Here is a 16,538-nt window from a genome sequence, read left to right on the forward strand (position 1 = left end):
AAGGAGACACTCAGAAGAGCTCTCAGTTATCTGTATCAAATAAAGGCCACGCATGGAACAGAATCTCTAAAATTCATGTCTCTTTGGCTTCTGTATAGATAATGTTTTTATTTATTTCCATCCGGCCTTGTTCCACCAAGGTTTTGAGATAAAATTCATTTCATGGTTTTTATGCAGTGACCTTCCTAATTAAGCTTTTCTCAACACTGTCATGTTCGTCTTTGTATTCCCTGAGCCATATGCACAGCGACTTGAATAAAAGTTGAATTGAATTTACATACTTTGAGCACACTGAAAGTAGTTAGCAAGGGCAACTGGTCCCAGAAGCTTGGTGGGTGGCAAGGAAAGCTGGCCCAAAAACCTAAAAAAAAAAAATCTCTTAGGTTGAGTACCGTATTTCACTGAATCTAAGATGCCCCTGATTAGAGGGCATACTGTTACTTTATGGGCTACTAAGACAGAAAAACAAAAACAAAAACAAAAACACCCCAGCAAATTAATACAATGTTAAGTCACTATCTATTGTAAGATGCAATCTGATTTCAGATATGTTAAATACGAAAGATGTGTGTCTTTAATGAGAGGATTTACGGTGATGATACCCAGATCTCCACAAGCCCAAATAGAAATTCTAAAAATTCATGATACTTTGATTGAAAGTGAGAGGAAATGAAAATTTTTTGCCTTTCTAGGTTGTGATTTGTCTAACAGTCCAAACCTTAAAGATTCTGGAAATACTTTGATTCAGCAATTGTACCTCTAAGAATTGAACTTAAGGAAATAAACGTAACAGTTCATATGGAAGTCATCAAAGAATTATTTATAGTCACAAAAACTAAAGAAGAAATAACCTAACATCAAATATATATATATATATATATATATATATATATATATATATATATATATATGAATATGAAATATGCTAGAGTTATATAATAGATTAAAATGACAGAAATATTTAAATGGTGAAACACTTTATATATCAGGTAATAAAGTTTTGAAAATCAGGTAATATATGTTGTAAGACAAAGTTACTGCTGTGAAAGAAAAACCCACTTACATTTCATATTTACATAGGAATAAAGTCTTAAATGACACATACCAAAATGTTTACAGGAGCTGTCTGGCTAAGGGATTTTAGTTAATCTTTTTCTTTTCTCTATGTTCTAATTTTTCAAAAATTGGGAAACCAAATACTATTTAGACTTTTAAGTAAACAATATGGAAGTAGATAATGAAAAATTAACCATCTTGACTTAGAAACTTCATTTTCTATGGTACAGACTCTGGAATCTTTCTCATTTCCTAAATGAGCCTGGCTGGGCTGGTTCCAAACGAAGCCCTGTTTGAAAGGTGTCAGAAAGGCTGTTTGATTCCTAATCTGAAATACAACTTCATCCCCTGGGGTTTTCCCTCAAAAGCCGATACCAAACATGAGAAAATAAATACTGCAGAACCACAAGTAGGCAACGGGTCTGGGAACTCCAACTCTGTGATGTCATCTTAGTCTGAGGCAAAGTGTAAGACCCTGAGCTCAGGCAAGGCACATTCCAGGTCCTACAATGGGGAGGGAGGGCGGTGATTAGAAGCCAGGGTTAAGCCTCAAGTTTTACCATGGCTAAAAAGGAAAATCCTCTGGATCTGTCTCTAAGCACCACACCTGCTACAAATTCACAGTTTTTGGCAAGTTGCTTATAATTCTTCATAAATGAGGTCATTTCTTGAGAGATAAAGCCTTGGTGGCCTAGACCCCACCTAAGGATAAAGTGCTATACTAGATTGTACCTCTTTATATAGTGAACTGGTCTTCCCAGAGTTAACAGGAGATACTTTTTTTTCTTAAATGGCCAATCACAGACTTCCTGCTTGAATAGGCAAGCCCCAAAACATGCATTCTACTTGTATATTTTATCCTCTACCTCACAAGTTGCCTTTTGATATATTGTTTCAATATAGCTTTATATTGATTTATAGCTTGTTCTAAAAAAAAAAAATAAGCTGTTCTTTATACTTTCAAACATTATATATCTAACTCTTCCTTAATTCAAAGCTCAGTTTATATAAAAATTTTATTTTGCTATCAATTTTTATTTACTTGTTTATAAGACTTGGGTTTGTCATTTCGTTTGTCAGCTCTGCAAGTTTTGATCCATTTGTAACCTATGTATCAATCATCTATCTTTCTTTTGCATACTAAATTTCTTTTGGACAGTTGTAACCAAAAGAATAAAATATTTCAAATGACATGGAAACCTAGGTCAAGGGGAGGGGGGTTGGACTGGAGGAATGTTTGGGTGTTTTAGTAGGCATTTGGTATTTATCTTTCTTGCGTTGCTTTATTCTTCTTCTGAATAATAGCACCTTCACTTCTTTGGAGAAACTTAAACTTTTCACCCTGCATTGTCTTAATAGGGTTGCCAATCCTAGTATCTTGGCCTCCTGGCTGCAGATCTAGCCCTGGCTAATCAGAATATTTCATCTACCTGGCCAGGATAAATGACCCAGGTATGGGGACCTAATTCAAACCCAACAATCAGAGAACTTCTCTGGAATTACATATGGATACTGAGAAAGGAGAATTTTTCTCTTCATGTTCATCTTGGATTTTAAGCCATGGGAACACAAATCTGGAGCCAAATCCTACTTGTTCTGGCCACGTTGGAGAAGCCCATTAGCAGGAGGGAAAATAAGGCTACTACCCAAAGAGAACCAGCACTGAAAGGGAACAGAGTGATGTACAGGCACATTTAATGACACATCTAGAGACAGGATGCCACCTCCACCCCTTAATTTTCCAACAAAATCCCTTTCCTGTTTTTGGTATGAGCTTGTTGGAGTTTCTACCATTGGAAACTGCCCACGTTCTTAACAAATACTTGATCTTCTGACTACCTTCCAAATCACACAAGGTACATAACATATGCTCTTTATGCATGTAGAATTGGCTGCACTCTGCTGAATTCTTTATCATAAGAGCACACCAATAGTTATAGTTTTATTAAAATAGCATTAGAGTGCAGTTACCCTAAAAAGGCTATGAGTGACTTCAGTGTTATATTTTCCATAAGCTGCAGGCTGACCACAGAATTGTGCCTCATCTGTTGGGTCCTCTGCCCTTGTGTTCAGACTTTAGTCCTAAACTGGGCACATTTATCCACTCCTGATGCAACTAGAGCCTCAATTTTACCTTTCCTGAGATCCAGCAGAGTCAGAGGCATGGGGTGGGTTTCCTAGCACTGTGTCTTCTTGGTTCTTAAGATGATCAAAGAACACTTAGAAAGAAAATGATTATGCAGCTATATAAGATACAGTAAGATTTTACAGAAATCCAGGCTGACTTTAGAAGGCAGCTGGAAAACAGGACACTCACCCTCCCACCCTCTCCTCTCCCAAACAAATGCCATATGTCTGTTCACAATGCATTCTGGCTCACTGCTACATGGTTGACCTTCGATACTGAAAAGATGCCAAAACTCTTGGGACCTAGTTTTCCCTTCAGCTCATTGTTCCAGTCACATGTAATATGGTTGAGGAAAAAATGGCAATTATGATAAGCAGGCCTGCAATTCTTTAAAGCAGTCCATCAATTTTATACTGCTTTCCTAGGGGTGCTACCGCAAGGTACCACAAACCAGGTGACTTAAAACAAAAGAAATCTACTGTCTCATAGTTCTGGGGGTTAGACATCTCAAATCAAGTTGTAGGTAAGGCTCCCTCTGAAACCTACAAGGGAAGATCTTCCCCTGCTTCTCCTAACTTCTAGTGTTTGCCAACAATCCTTGGGCTTCCTTGGCTTACAGATACACCTGCCTCCATTGTCACATAGCTGTGTTCTTCCTGCGTCTCTCTCCTCTTCTTATAAGGACACCAGTCACACTGGATTAGGATCCACTCTAATTCAGTATGACCTCATTTTAACATGATTATAGCTGCAAAGATCCTACTTCCAAATAAGATCACATTCATCATGGGTTAGGACTTCATCACCTCTCCTGGCAGGACACAATTCAATCCATAATAGCTTTAGTGTTGCCCCTGATGAGAATATGTGCTTGTTATAAAAATAGTAAAATTATTAACAGACATATAAAGAAAAAAGTAAAAATCATCCAGATTCCTATCACCAAAAATAACCATGTTGGCAATCTGGTAAACATCTTTCCAAATGTTTCTCATACAGACCAAATGGTTTCTTTCTTGTTTCTTGAGGAAGGCCTATATTGCCATAAACTTCCCTCTTAGAACTGCTTTTGCTGCATCCCATAGACTTTGGAAAGTAATGTTTCCATTTTTGTTTGTCTCAAGGTTCTACCTGATTTCCCTTTGATTCCCTCATTGACTCAATGGTTTTTTAGTGGCACGTTGTTTAGTGTGGGACTCCTATAATGTGAATGTTGGCGTGCTTGATGTTATCCCAGAGAGCTCTTAAAATGTTCGCATTTTTTAGTTTGTTTTCCTTTTTGCTGTTCTTATTGGGTGATTTCCATTAGTCTATCTTCCAGATCACTTATGTATTCTTCTGTCTCACTTAGTCTCCTATCCCTCCTTCCAGTGTGTTTTTCATTTCAGTTATTGTACTCTTCTGCCTGAACTGGATCTTATACTTTTTAGCTCCTTGTTAAAATTCTCACTCTGTTCATCTATTCTTTTCCCCAGTTTAATTAGCATTCTTATTACTAATACTCTGAATTCTTTATCAGGTAAATTGTTTATTTCTGTTTTATTATTTACTTTTTCTGGGGTTTTCTTTTGCTTTTTTAACTGAGACCAGTTCCTCTGTTCTTTCATTTTGCTTAACTTTCTCTGTCTTTATGAATTTAGGTGAAACAGTTATCTATTGCAGCCTAGAAGTGGTGTCTTTATGTGGGGGTGTCCATATACAGTCTGTGTGTGCCCAGTGCCTTTAGTGGAGGAGCTGGATTCTATGTGAACACAACACATCTTTCCTCAGGGTGTGCTGATAGCTATCACCTTGGTAGGAGATGGGCCTGGAGATGGAGGGGCTTGGACCAGATCCCTAGGCTAGGGAAGGCATGAGGTGAGGCTTGCCCCTCTGCTCAGTAGTCATCACTGCCCTCTTAGGGGCAGGGACAGACCCCAAGTTGATGGAGCAGAAACTCTGAGGACCAAGTCTGAGCTGTCACTTTAAGTACGTTCTTCCCTCTCCCAGCATCAGTACCCTTGCCCCAGAGGGGAGCAGTGCTGGAACAAGAGGGTCTGTGTGGGCTCTCAGCTCATGATAGGGCATGGGCTGCAACCAGCCAGCTATGGACATAGGTCCAGATTGCCTCTGATGCAACGCCTGTGCTAGGGCCATCAGTGGCAGCTACCACCTAGTCTAAGTCAAATTGGTCCATCATAGCTGATTACTTCCCCCAGCATCCACAGCTCCTGCCCTGCTGTGAAGCCACACGGCAGTGCAGGTAGAGCCTGCGTGGGCTCTCAGCATGTATCAGGGCAGGGGATGTGGTGGTCCAGCTGCTGTCAGGGATCAGGACCACCTCTGATGCACTGCCTGTGTAACTGCCAGTAATGGCTGCCCTGCTGCACTCAGATGCCACCCCGGGCCCAAGTCACCTCTGTGGCCCACAGCCAAGCTCTCTCCTGGGTTGTGGCTGCCCTACCTCCGGTGCAGAGCTGTGAGGTGACTTAAGCGGGGCTGGAGAATTTGCTCAGCTCAGGCTGGGGCATGCACTGAAGTGGTTGTGGGAAACTGGGCAGCCACTGGAGCAGCCCTCAGTTCGACCTCTCTGCCCTGCCTCTGGAGCAAGCCAGCACTCGCACACTCCTCACAAGCAGAGTCCAGACTTCCCCAGCCCTCCTATTGGTCCCAGCAACCCTCCAGCCTGCCAAGGGAACTCATCTGCCCTGTGCTGGAACCCAGGACTGGGGCGGCCAATATGTGGCTCGAACTGCTCACTCCCCAGCTTGGATGTCTGCCTGTGTGATCTCCCTTTTTCTCTGAGTCCCCTCCCAGGGGCACAGGTCCTGACCTGACTGCTTCTCTTCTCTTCCTACCTGATTTCATGTGGCTCTTTCTTACAGTCTTGGTTGTATAAGAGCCTTTCCACCAGTTTCCAGTTAGTTTTCAATGAGAATTATTCCACATGTAGATGTTTTCTGGGGATGTGAGATCCATAGCCTCCTACTCTACTTACTTGATCGACCCCCGCCCAAATGGTTTCTTTCTTTACCATCAGAAATAAGTCAAACTGAAGGACAAAGGTGGTTAAAGTTGTCTGCTGTTTCATGCAAATTACAATAAATGATGCTATGATATACCTTTTTTTCTTTTTCCTTCTCTTTCTCTTTTTCTGTCCCACTTGTACAATTGCCTCTTTAGGATAAATGCCTATAAATAAAATGTCCACATAGAATGAAAATATATACTTAATTCATTTTACCAAATTATCCTCCAGAAAGGATATACGAACTTTTACTTCCACCAATAGTGCATTAAAGTTCTAATTTCTCCCACATGCTTTGCCATATTGATTACAAGTATTAATGAGATACACAAACTAAACTTTAAATTTATGAATATTTATAAATATGTTCTCCTGTGTAGAATTCTAAACTATAGTTCCTCTTTATTCTTAGGTAACAAACATGAATCCATAATTTTGTCCATAATTTTGTGTTTTCTTAATTTGATTTTTTAATCTTTAAACCTTTGACACATCTACACATCCAGATTCTTTCTTTCTTTTTCTTTTCTTTTTTTCTGATATATGGTATGGAGTTACAATCCAGAGATTCCAATTGAGTTTCTTTTCTTCATTTTGATTTTTAATTCACTCTAAAGATGTTACGGTTTGGGAATGTGAATGGGGAATTCAGTGTGTTTCTTGTTCCCCTTTCCAAGTGATCAGGTTTATTCAATATAAGGCCTTATACTAATTCACAGAAAAATATATCTTCAAAAAGCAATCAGGGACCTAACATTAAGCACACAGTAACAAGCAGCACTTTCACTCTATGAGCCTTGATAATCATAGTTAATTGAATTTCTTGGCAATCTTGCTATAACTACCCCCTTTCTCTCCCACTCAAAATAGCCTATGAGATTGTGAGACTATATAAAATTAGAGGGTTAATCTTTAATTGATTCTACTTTGTTTTCTTTAAATTGCAATATTGGTGAACTTAGGTCTAATTATCACTACTTCAAATTACTTGCAAATCATTTTCCAACTCATTTTATAACAGATTTGAGGTTCAGACCCCTGGTTCCAAGAGGCATTGGAAAATTTTGATGGCAATAAGGCTAAAGCTGGGGGGAAATATGTTTTCCCCCAGAGAAAATCTGTAGGGAGCCATGTGAGAGGTTGCAAATCAAGCTTACCAAGACAATGGTTTCAGATAAAATGAAGACAACATCCCTGAGCCTCTCTTTCTCTGGACCCTCATGTGGACTCACAACTGAAGAAACATTGCTCTCAAAATACACCATTTTCCATACTGGCCTTTTCCTATTATATTTCCATTAGGTTGGTAGGAGATTCTTCCTATTCATTTGGCCTTGTCAACGTGTGTTCAGGGAGCGGCTGCCCCAATGCCTCACCTCGGGTGGATGGTATTTCATGTCAGTGACTTGCCGTTTAACTGCAGACATCAGCCTCCTCATCCCTATCTCTTTAAATGAGTAAATGAATATAAATTAAAGTTTTAATCTCAGACTGTAACATCAATGGTATTCTCACTACAAGTCGTTTCATAATGGTCTTATTATTGTTCCTAAGTGCGACACATTGAGATGTTTCAATTGCTGAATTGCTGGTACATATATTCTTTGAGGAGAGGTATCCAGGTAACCATGGCAATGGTGTCTCCAGGCAGGATGGGAGTGGGGTGGGAAACTATTTCATTAATTGGAGGGAAGGGATTGAAAAGAGATTTTCAAGCTGTAGATCAGACAGAAGAGAAATCAGAGAGAAAGAAAAGGTAGACTTCACAATCTTATTTTCCTTTCATTATTAAATTATGCAACCCAGGGAAACTCTAAATTACTTGAAAGGTTTAAAGAAATCATAAGATTAAATAAAGCAGCCTTCTTAGCCTTTCCACACGATTACGGTGATGGTCCTGCATTTTATTTTATTTGGTTGGGTTTTTATATAGTTTGATTGAAACTCAATGTATCTCCTGAGAAAGCAGAATTGTGTCCTGTGATTTAAGGCGAAAAAAGGAAGAATATTCATGTAAGTGAGAAGGCTGTGTAGGCGGTACAGAGCTCGATTTATTCCAAGTTAATAGCACCTGAAAAAGCTGATTTTATCAGTAAAACTTATTTTCAGTCTTACTTGCCTCCCCTCCCCCTCCCCTTGGTAGGCAACACATTTTTTTTTTTTAATGTATTTAAAGGTTAAAGAAATACTGTGAAGAGAAGTGGACATCTGGATGAGGAGGAGAAAAAAACCCAAATGACTGATATGGTTTCTCAGAGGAATCTAATATTTTGTTTTCATTGAAAAGGTACTGCAAATTGGTGACCAGATGAGCATCTGCTATTTAACTATATGTGCCCCTGCTATTTAACTATATGTGTACCTTGCTGCTTCAACTAACAGAAATGTTATAACAGGCAACTTAGGATTTGTAAAAACCCAATTACCCAGACACACAACCTGACTTCTAATACATGTAAGCCATAGTTTGTAGAATTTCTTTTTAAATTAGGCCAACATACGGCACCTTAGTGACCTGTGGTGAATCTCTCCACCTCCTGATGAATGCCCACTTCCATGTTCCCTGCACATTGTATCATCTGATTAACTCAGGAGGAAAAATAGCCAGAAAACATTACATGCAACTAATACCAACGGAAATGAGGACTCAGCTGGATTCTGAGGATTCATTTCTCAAAGGGTCAGTCTACTTTTTAGCTATCACTGGGGAAGGTAACACAGCACATTTTATTTACAGAATTGTGGAAAGCAACCTAAAACTGGGTGGTTAATTATTAACCAAATGGATTTCATTTAAAAACAAACATTTCTTTTCTGCCAAACAGATTGCTATCTTGGAAAGCAGCTAATTCCCCAGAACGAGGCCAGAATTCATGGCATGAATTAGAACAGCTGTTTAGGTACATCTAAGTCCAAAGTACTGATTACCTTGCTCCCCACTGCAACCCAGAGGCTTTCAGTGACAAGGAGCTGAAGTTGTGCTGCTGCAGCTGCTTTTTTAAGGGCTGGGTTTCCAGGGTGTGCCCACTAGGAGAGTCAATGGGAAATACAAGTAGCAATTTATTTTCCTGAAAGTTTACAGGACAGTGGGGCCAGGCATTTTCAGCCTTGTCATCATGGATAACATGGTATTATATAATGCACACATGAGTCTAATTTTTGAAGGCAGAAAATCATCATGTGAGGCAATCTAATTTGAAAAAGAATATTGCTGATAATATGGAGGAAGAACTACTGTTTGCAACAAAGAGCTGAGGGCTAGAAAGGGCGGTAACCCATACCTGTGTCAGGTCTTTTGAATAACAAGGTGTTACTATGGTCCCCTGCTTTGTGGCCAGTGTGTTATCAGCTGTTGGCAACTCCTACCATCCAAAGAGAAGTAGGACTGTGCAGTGAATGAAGGGTGACCAGAAGGCTGAATGGCATTTCTTACACTTGGGTGGTTAATTCTAATCTATCACTTATTTTCTGAACCAATCCACTCACTGGTCACGTGGGTTCTATAAAGCAATTCATCTAAACCCTTTTATCCTTGTGTTCCCTCCTAAACTGTAGCCATGCGAGCAGCAGCCTTACACAAAAGGACACACAACTAGCCAGTAGCTAGTAGAGCACAACTCCCCAAGTGCCAGCTTCAGCATTCCACTTGTAGGGGGTAGCAGATGCAGAGAGACAAGCCCCTTTTTAATTCCTTCCAAACTGGAGCTGAATTTTTCCTCAGAGTCTATTAGAACACCAGGAAGAACTCACATGCCACATGATGCTTGAATTCATGGTAATCGGTTCCTCCTTTCTGAGTTCTGGGGTGTAAATTAGGATATCCCATTGAAAGCTGCCCCTTCAAAAGACAGTGTCATCAGTGGTGCGCCTTTTCCGAGCCCCGAGTCTGCAGCCTAGTGTCAGCATCTCACATGACTGTGAGTCTATTAGCGTGAGCTAGCGTTGTACGGGGTATTTTTATTATCTGAAATCACACTGTAACTCCTAGGCCAAGAGATTACAATTTGTCACCAAATGTGGATGTAGGGAGAACAGTTCTTAGAATTTATGAAACCTTTTCTATGTCTGATTTGCATTGCAAATGGAGAAGTTAACCAGAGGTCTTGAGGAAATAACATAAATAAAACATGCCTTCAGTACTGTAAACGCTCAATTCGTGCCAGAGGAGGCCGGGCCATTACAGAAGGATTGTTTCCATCTAAACAATTCCCATCTCCGGCACTTCCCCTCTGAAGCAGCTGCCAATAGAATGGGGGCTGGGTAGGGGGTTGTGGGGTGGGGAGGTCTGTTTGGGCAGCTTTGGCAAACACCCAGCAGAGGGAGCCTGAGGGGCTTTCTCTCGAAATCCAAAGCACAGTCTGTGATCCTGTTCTGTGTTGAATATTCTCACAGCTGAAGGAGAGACAGAAACCTGCTTTTCAACTCAGTTTGAGCCCCAAAGAACAAACTAGAGATCTCCGCATGGCCAGTGACCAAACAAGGCTCATTGCTTAAGGGTGAGAAAAACATCCCATGATATGATGCAAAACAGCCTTGGCAGGTTTACAGACACCATTCAAGGCCTCTTGAAATCTGAACTTCCACCCCACTGGACATTAGTTGTATTTCCACCCAGCACTTACTCCCTCTTCTCGTGACCATGATACCCAGTTCTGCTTCGGGGTACATCTCTTCTCTATTCTCTGGCCCTGTGTGCTTTGATTTCTTCATGACTTCCACAGGCAAAGCATGTCACTAAGGTTAAACCAGTCTGTGAATTCCACCTCTGGTGACTGGGTCAAGGACAGCAGGGACCAGCATGTGACTCAAATCTGGTCAACCAGGGTCAATGAAATTGATTTCTGTGGGTTTTCTGGAACTGTTGGAAAAGCGGACTCTCTCAGCTGCTGAGCTTCGAGCTTCGAGCATGAGATGATTGAGTCTTTGAGCGGCAGCCAGAGAATGGAGCCAGCAGACAGAGCCAAGATGAGATCAGGAGAAAGACAATAGATGCCTAGCACCAGGTCTGAAGTTTTATTCCCTTATGCCCAAGGCCAGCCCTATCCTCTGACTCTATTCAATGAGGCAATACAATCTCTTGTTGCTTAACTCAGTTTGTATCATACTTTTTAATTAAAAACATTTTTATTGAAGTATTATCAGTTTACAATGTTGTGTCAATTTCTGGTGTACAGCATAATGTTTCAGTCATATATATATGTACATATATTCCTTTTCTTTTTCATTATAAGTGACTACAAGATATTGAATATAGTTCCTTGTGCTATACAATATAAACTTGTTGTCTTTCTGTTTTAAATATAGTAGTTAGTATCTGCAAATCTCAGCTTCCCAATTTATCCCTCCCCACCCCTTTTCCCCCCTGGTAACCGTAAGTTTGTTTTCTATGTCTGTGAATCTGCTTCTTTTTTGTAGATAAGTTCACTTGTGTCTTTTTTTAGATTCCACATATAAATGATATCACATGGTATTTGTCTTTCTCTTTCTGGCTTACTTTACTTAGAATGACTATCTCCAGGTCCTCAAGAGGTCAATGGCTATGCACACCTTTCCTGTTTTATCTCCCCCCACTGCCCTTTTGCAGGTCACCATCTACCATTTTCTTCTTTGGAACCACCGTAAGTGCACATACAGCATGTGCCCTCATGAGTCCACACCTTTGGCCAAATTCCACTAATCACCTTTCATGGTTCAACCCAAACTCACCTTCTCAATGAGGTCTTTAATACTTTTCCCCCGATACTTTCAAAGGCAAAATTGAAAACTTCCTGAGCTGTATTCTCACAAACATTTTCCCTAACTCTATAAAACTTTAAACACTTCATTAGAATATTTTTTTGAGACTGTCCATCTCTCCTACAAAGCTGGGAGCTCCTTAAGGTCAGGCACTGAGCTTTACTCATCATTCAGAGGCAGGAAGCATCATCAGGCTCAGTCGCTGTCTTTGGACCCAGACTGCTTGCACTCAGACACTGGCTCCATTCCTTCCTGTGCTGTGTGGCTTAAGTACATTATCTATTCTCTCTGTGCCTCAGTTTCCTCATCTGTAAAATTAGGGATATGATTAATACCTATCATAGTTTGCTATGGGGATGAAATGAGGTAATCTATGTTAAGTGTTTAGTAATATATCTGGAACACGATAAATTTTCAATAAACATTATCTATTATTATTATATTTCTAGTGTCTAATACTACCTGGCATAAAAGAGGTACTCAGAAAATATAAATGCAACTATGAGAAGAAGGATTATACTAAATGGAAAAGAAAGGGCAAGAAGAAGTAACTTGATCCTTATAACTTTATTTTCTTAAATTTGTTATGTTCCTGTGAGAAATCATGAGACATTAAAGAATATTTGGCAGTTTTGAGGATTTGTTCATGTTCATTTATTTGGTGCAAAAACATCTTTTGAGAGAAAATTATGCTAGGCCCTAAGAATCAAAATTAAGACACCATTGCCTTCAAGGAACTCATGGCTTAGTGGATGAATTCTGAAAGGTAAATAAATAATTATTATTAGGTGAATGTGTAATAAGAGAAGTACGAATACCTACTGTGGGAATGAGTGATGCTTCCTGAAACAGCTGCACATAAGAATTATCTAGGGAGTTTGCTAAAAACACAACATCTCAGACCTTATCCCTGAAACTTCTGAAACACCAAGTCTGGGGTCATGTATCTGCATTTGTAACAGATCTCCATGGGTGATTTTTGGAATAGAAGGCAGGATGGTAATATCTGCCTGTATAGGTCAAGGAAGTCTGCACGGCAGAGGTGACGCATGTGCTGGGTTCTTACAGACGGTTAGGAGTCTGCTAGCCTTTGACATGAGCAGGACAAATGTACTCCTGGTGCCGTGTCAAAGACCACAGAGCCTGACCCTGATCCCAAAGTATGTGACAATTATTTATTTTTTACTTTGAGTCTAGTGGTCTCAAGTTGGGTACACAGTGAATTACCTGGAAAGCCCTTGAGAAACAGAGATATTTGAGGCTCATCTCCCGAAGTTCAGATTCAACTGATCTGTGATAAGGCCAAATATCAGTACTTTCTAAAAGCTCACAGGCGATAATAAACATGCAGCTGAAGAATTGCCGTGTAGGTAGTCCACACTATCCTTAAGAGGACTCCAAATACTGGGTCCAGCATCAGGGATGTGTGTACCCCTAGTGGGGGGCAGGCCTGTGCCTCACAGACGCCAAGAGAGGCCAGGTTTCTTGCTTAAAGATATGTCAAAACATCACTGGGCTGTACACCAGAAATTGACACATTGTAACTGATGGTACTTCAATTAAAAAAAAAAAAGATATGTCAAAACAAGGTGACCAAAATTATTACACATTTCAAAAGTTTGCTTTTAACAAATTGATGCTTTTAGTGCAAAAAAGAGATACTACGTGGGTGTGTCATGCACCAGGTCAACAGATGTAGAACAAATATTGAATTCCCAGTGCCCAAATATTTAGGCAGTATGAATGCAACATTAAAGGGCCTGACTGTTGTCATTTTTCAATCCTGGCACTGTTGTCCTGTGACAGTATACAACCTCATGTAGAGAGAAGGTTGACCATCTAAATCTGATATTTCTCATGATTGTGAGGCCCAGGTGAATGGCCCTTCTATCTGAGGTCTCCACTCACTAGAATGACAGTCCTTCAAATTTACTTCTGGACATAAACTCCAGATTTAAATACTACACTATTTTTGAGAGTGGGACTCAAGTGTCTATTTTTATAAAACTCCGTGGTGACTTATTAATACAGCTGGTTCACCCCAGTGTTTGAGAATCATGAAATTTACTCTCTTCAGTACTTTTCTAATTCTAAAGTTCCACAGATAAAACTCTGCCTCCCTGAATACACCAAAAAGATTATCATCATGATCTTCATTATTTTCCCATAGGAGGAAGAGAATAACTCTTCCTTCCTTTACTGCCTTTTGATTTTATTTTTTATTTTTCTTTTGGGTGGCTACATTTTCTGTAATGATCATTTAATGACTATAAACCAGGTAATCAGCACAAAAAGTGTTTTCCCTCCATTCATTCACTCGTTCATTCGACTGGTAACAACATCCTGATGAGGTATCTCTTCTCCACCACTGTCTATGGTCTGAGGGAGGCTGTCAGTCAAAATGTCTCACTTGTAATCCACGCTAAGATAATTAGGTTTTCTCTCTTAAGACTTTAGATCTTGAACTGAGCAATGCAAGGACAGGAAAAATTAAGGTTGGGGCCGATACATTCTGAGATGCTTGCAGATGAGACAGTCAATAAGATGCCTAGACCCCCAGCTGCCCTGATTCCTGCCCTTTCTCAGCTGGACTTTCCATTTGCTGAAATGCCCGTGTTCTGCCAACAATTTCTTGTTTTGCTAAAGCTAGCGAGAGTTGGTTTCTGTTGCTTGCGGCTAAAGAACTCTGTAAGGTATGACATTGCAAGCAGTCTCTGTTGTCTAGACTGGTGGTGGATGACGACCAAGGTCGGGGGAGAGTGTGAGCGAATGAGAGTAAGTGACTAACCTTCATTGTTAGGTGTGTGAATCACGATCTTTAGAAAATGGCCCACCTGGATGGTTTTCTACTTCAGATGCAATGTTACCAAATGAATAGTAACCAGCAGATGGTAAGTGAGAGGGTGGAGGACAATAATCACAGTAAGTCCGAGGGTACAGCTACAAAGATTTTTTTTAAAGCCCCTATTTGAAGTTAATAGATGAAATCTATAAAAAAACAATAAACACTATTTAGAAGCTCTGGCTTCACAAGACAAAAGCAAATAACTGGTCTATAGTTACATGCCTTCCAACTAATCCTTGAGTTATAATTTACAAAATCTAGTAAGAAATGCTCAAGGATCCACATCTGAATAAAACTACTGACTAGGAATAAATCTGCCATACGGCTTCTGATAAAGTCTTTCGTCCTTCATTTACTTGACCTAGAGCTCTTGCATTAAAAATACATTCACATACTCTTACACAGGTGTATTTGTATTTGCGATTTATAATAGGTTTGAAATACAACACTCCAGGTCATTTGCAAAACTGCTAACAAGGCATTCTGGGTATAGTGTTATCCAGGGAATAGTGGAAGCAGCCAGCTGCAAGCATGGTGCTCAACTGAGTTTCCACCTATTACCATGAAACAAGCATTTTAATTTGAACTTAGGGGGAGCATAACATAATTTCAATGAAGAGAGTCAAAAATGAATTCAGAGGTGTTAATTGAGCTGGTCAAATACTTGTCATTTAAACAACAAAATGTTGTAGAATGATACAAAACCGAATATGAGGAATTGCCAGAAGGGAATGGTATAAGGAGTAAATATGGTATAAGGGCCACCCTTTATGGGTCTGAGTCTATGTTAAACGTTGCACTGAGCCCTTCAGTAAGCACTGTCTTTATTAATTTCACAACAATCCTATTAAGTAGTTATTATTCCCATTTAACTCTTAAAAATAGGTTTAAATGACAACAGTTACTGAGGGTGTGTCCAATGACAAACTCCTATGTAATAATCTACACAACTAAAAACAAACGTGGATATCTTAACAAGATTTGCAAGGTCAGGAGATAGAGGTGTGCTACCAAAGAACTGCAGAAGCTCTGCTCAACAGTGTCTAGTTTGGTCAGGGGCTAAGGAAGAGTGGAGATCTCTAGGATTTCTAATTTGGGGTCTGATTGCTCCACTAATTGGTATCTCTGAGATTGATGGTGTGTGTGTGTGCGCGCACTCAGTTTTCTTTTCCTTATAAATACCATGTTGCATTAGTGTGTCCTGAAGGTGAGAAGATAACACAGTTCGGTTTTACCAATAGAAAATTGTTTTTCAACTTGGGGAGCTCAATGTGGACAATTTCATTCCCCACTCTGAATACCTCACTCTTTCTGGAAGATATTTCCTGGTATCAATTCTCCAGGACCCCCAAGTGTTTAAGGACACTTTATCAAAAATATTGCCCTGCTGATGTAGAATAGTCAAGGTTGATAAGATGCCTGGGCCAGTTTTTAACAGAGAAGATCCACTGGGCCTCTGGAAAACTAACTGAAAAAGAGAGTTCAGATCTACAGAGAAACACGCTCCCCAAGTGCATACATGTATACACGTGTTGAGGGTGTGGTGGTGATGGAGATACTCAGTGTTTCCATCACTCAGCTCTGACCAAAGGAGACCTATTACACAATCAGTAAAATAAACCAAGTACATTACCACAAGGTAGTGGTTCCCAAACTTCACAGACCATCAGAATAAAAAATAGCCAGCCTTTCTTCACTTGCTTACTATATACCAAGAACCATGATAAATATCTTTTCCTCCCAATAGTCCTGTCAAATAGGTATCG

At 39.9% G+C, this 16,538-nt stretch overlaps 1 protein-coding gene across 8 annotated transcripts in view; it reads right to left on the reverse strand.

Moving 5' to 3' along the window:
* PPP2R2B (protein phosphatase 2 regulatory subunit Bbeta) overlaps window positions 1–16,538 on the reverse strand; it is a 424,199-nt gene that overhangs the window by 318,694 nt on the left and 88,967 nt on the right. For 2 of the 8 annotated variants that reach the window (XM_064484419.1, XM_064484418.1), the window contains one exon: window positions 282–361. The exons of 5 other annotated variants lie outside the window; for them this stretch is intronic. In XM_064484419.1, the coding sequence (XP_064340489.1) occupies window positions 282–361 (80 nt within the window). Of the gene's footprint in view, window positions 1–281; window positions 362–16,538 lie in introns of those variants that run through there. One more of the 8 variants, XM_010990348.3, reaches the window with a different exon arrangement.

The sequence above is a fragment of the Camelus dromedarius genome, chromosome 3, assembly GCF_036321535.1.
Source record: "Camelus dromedarius isolate mCamDro1 chromosome 3, mCamDro1.pat, whole genome shotgun sequence".
In the NCBI taxonomy this organism is placed as follows: Eukaryota; Metazoa; Chordata; class Mammalia; order Artiodactyla; family Camelidae; genus Camelus; species Camelus dromedarius.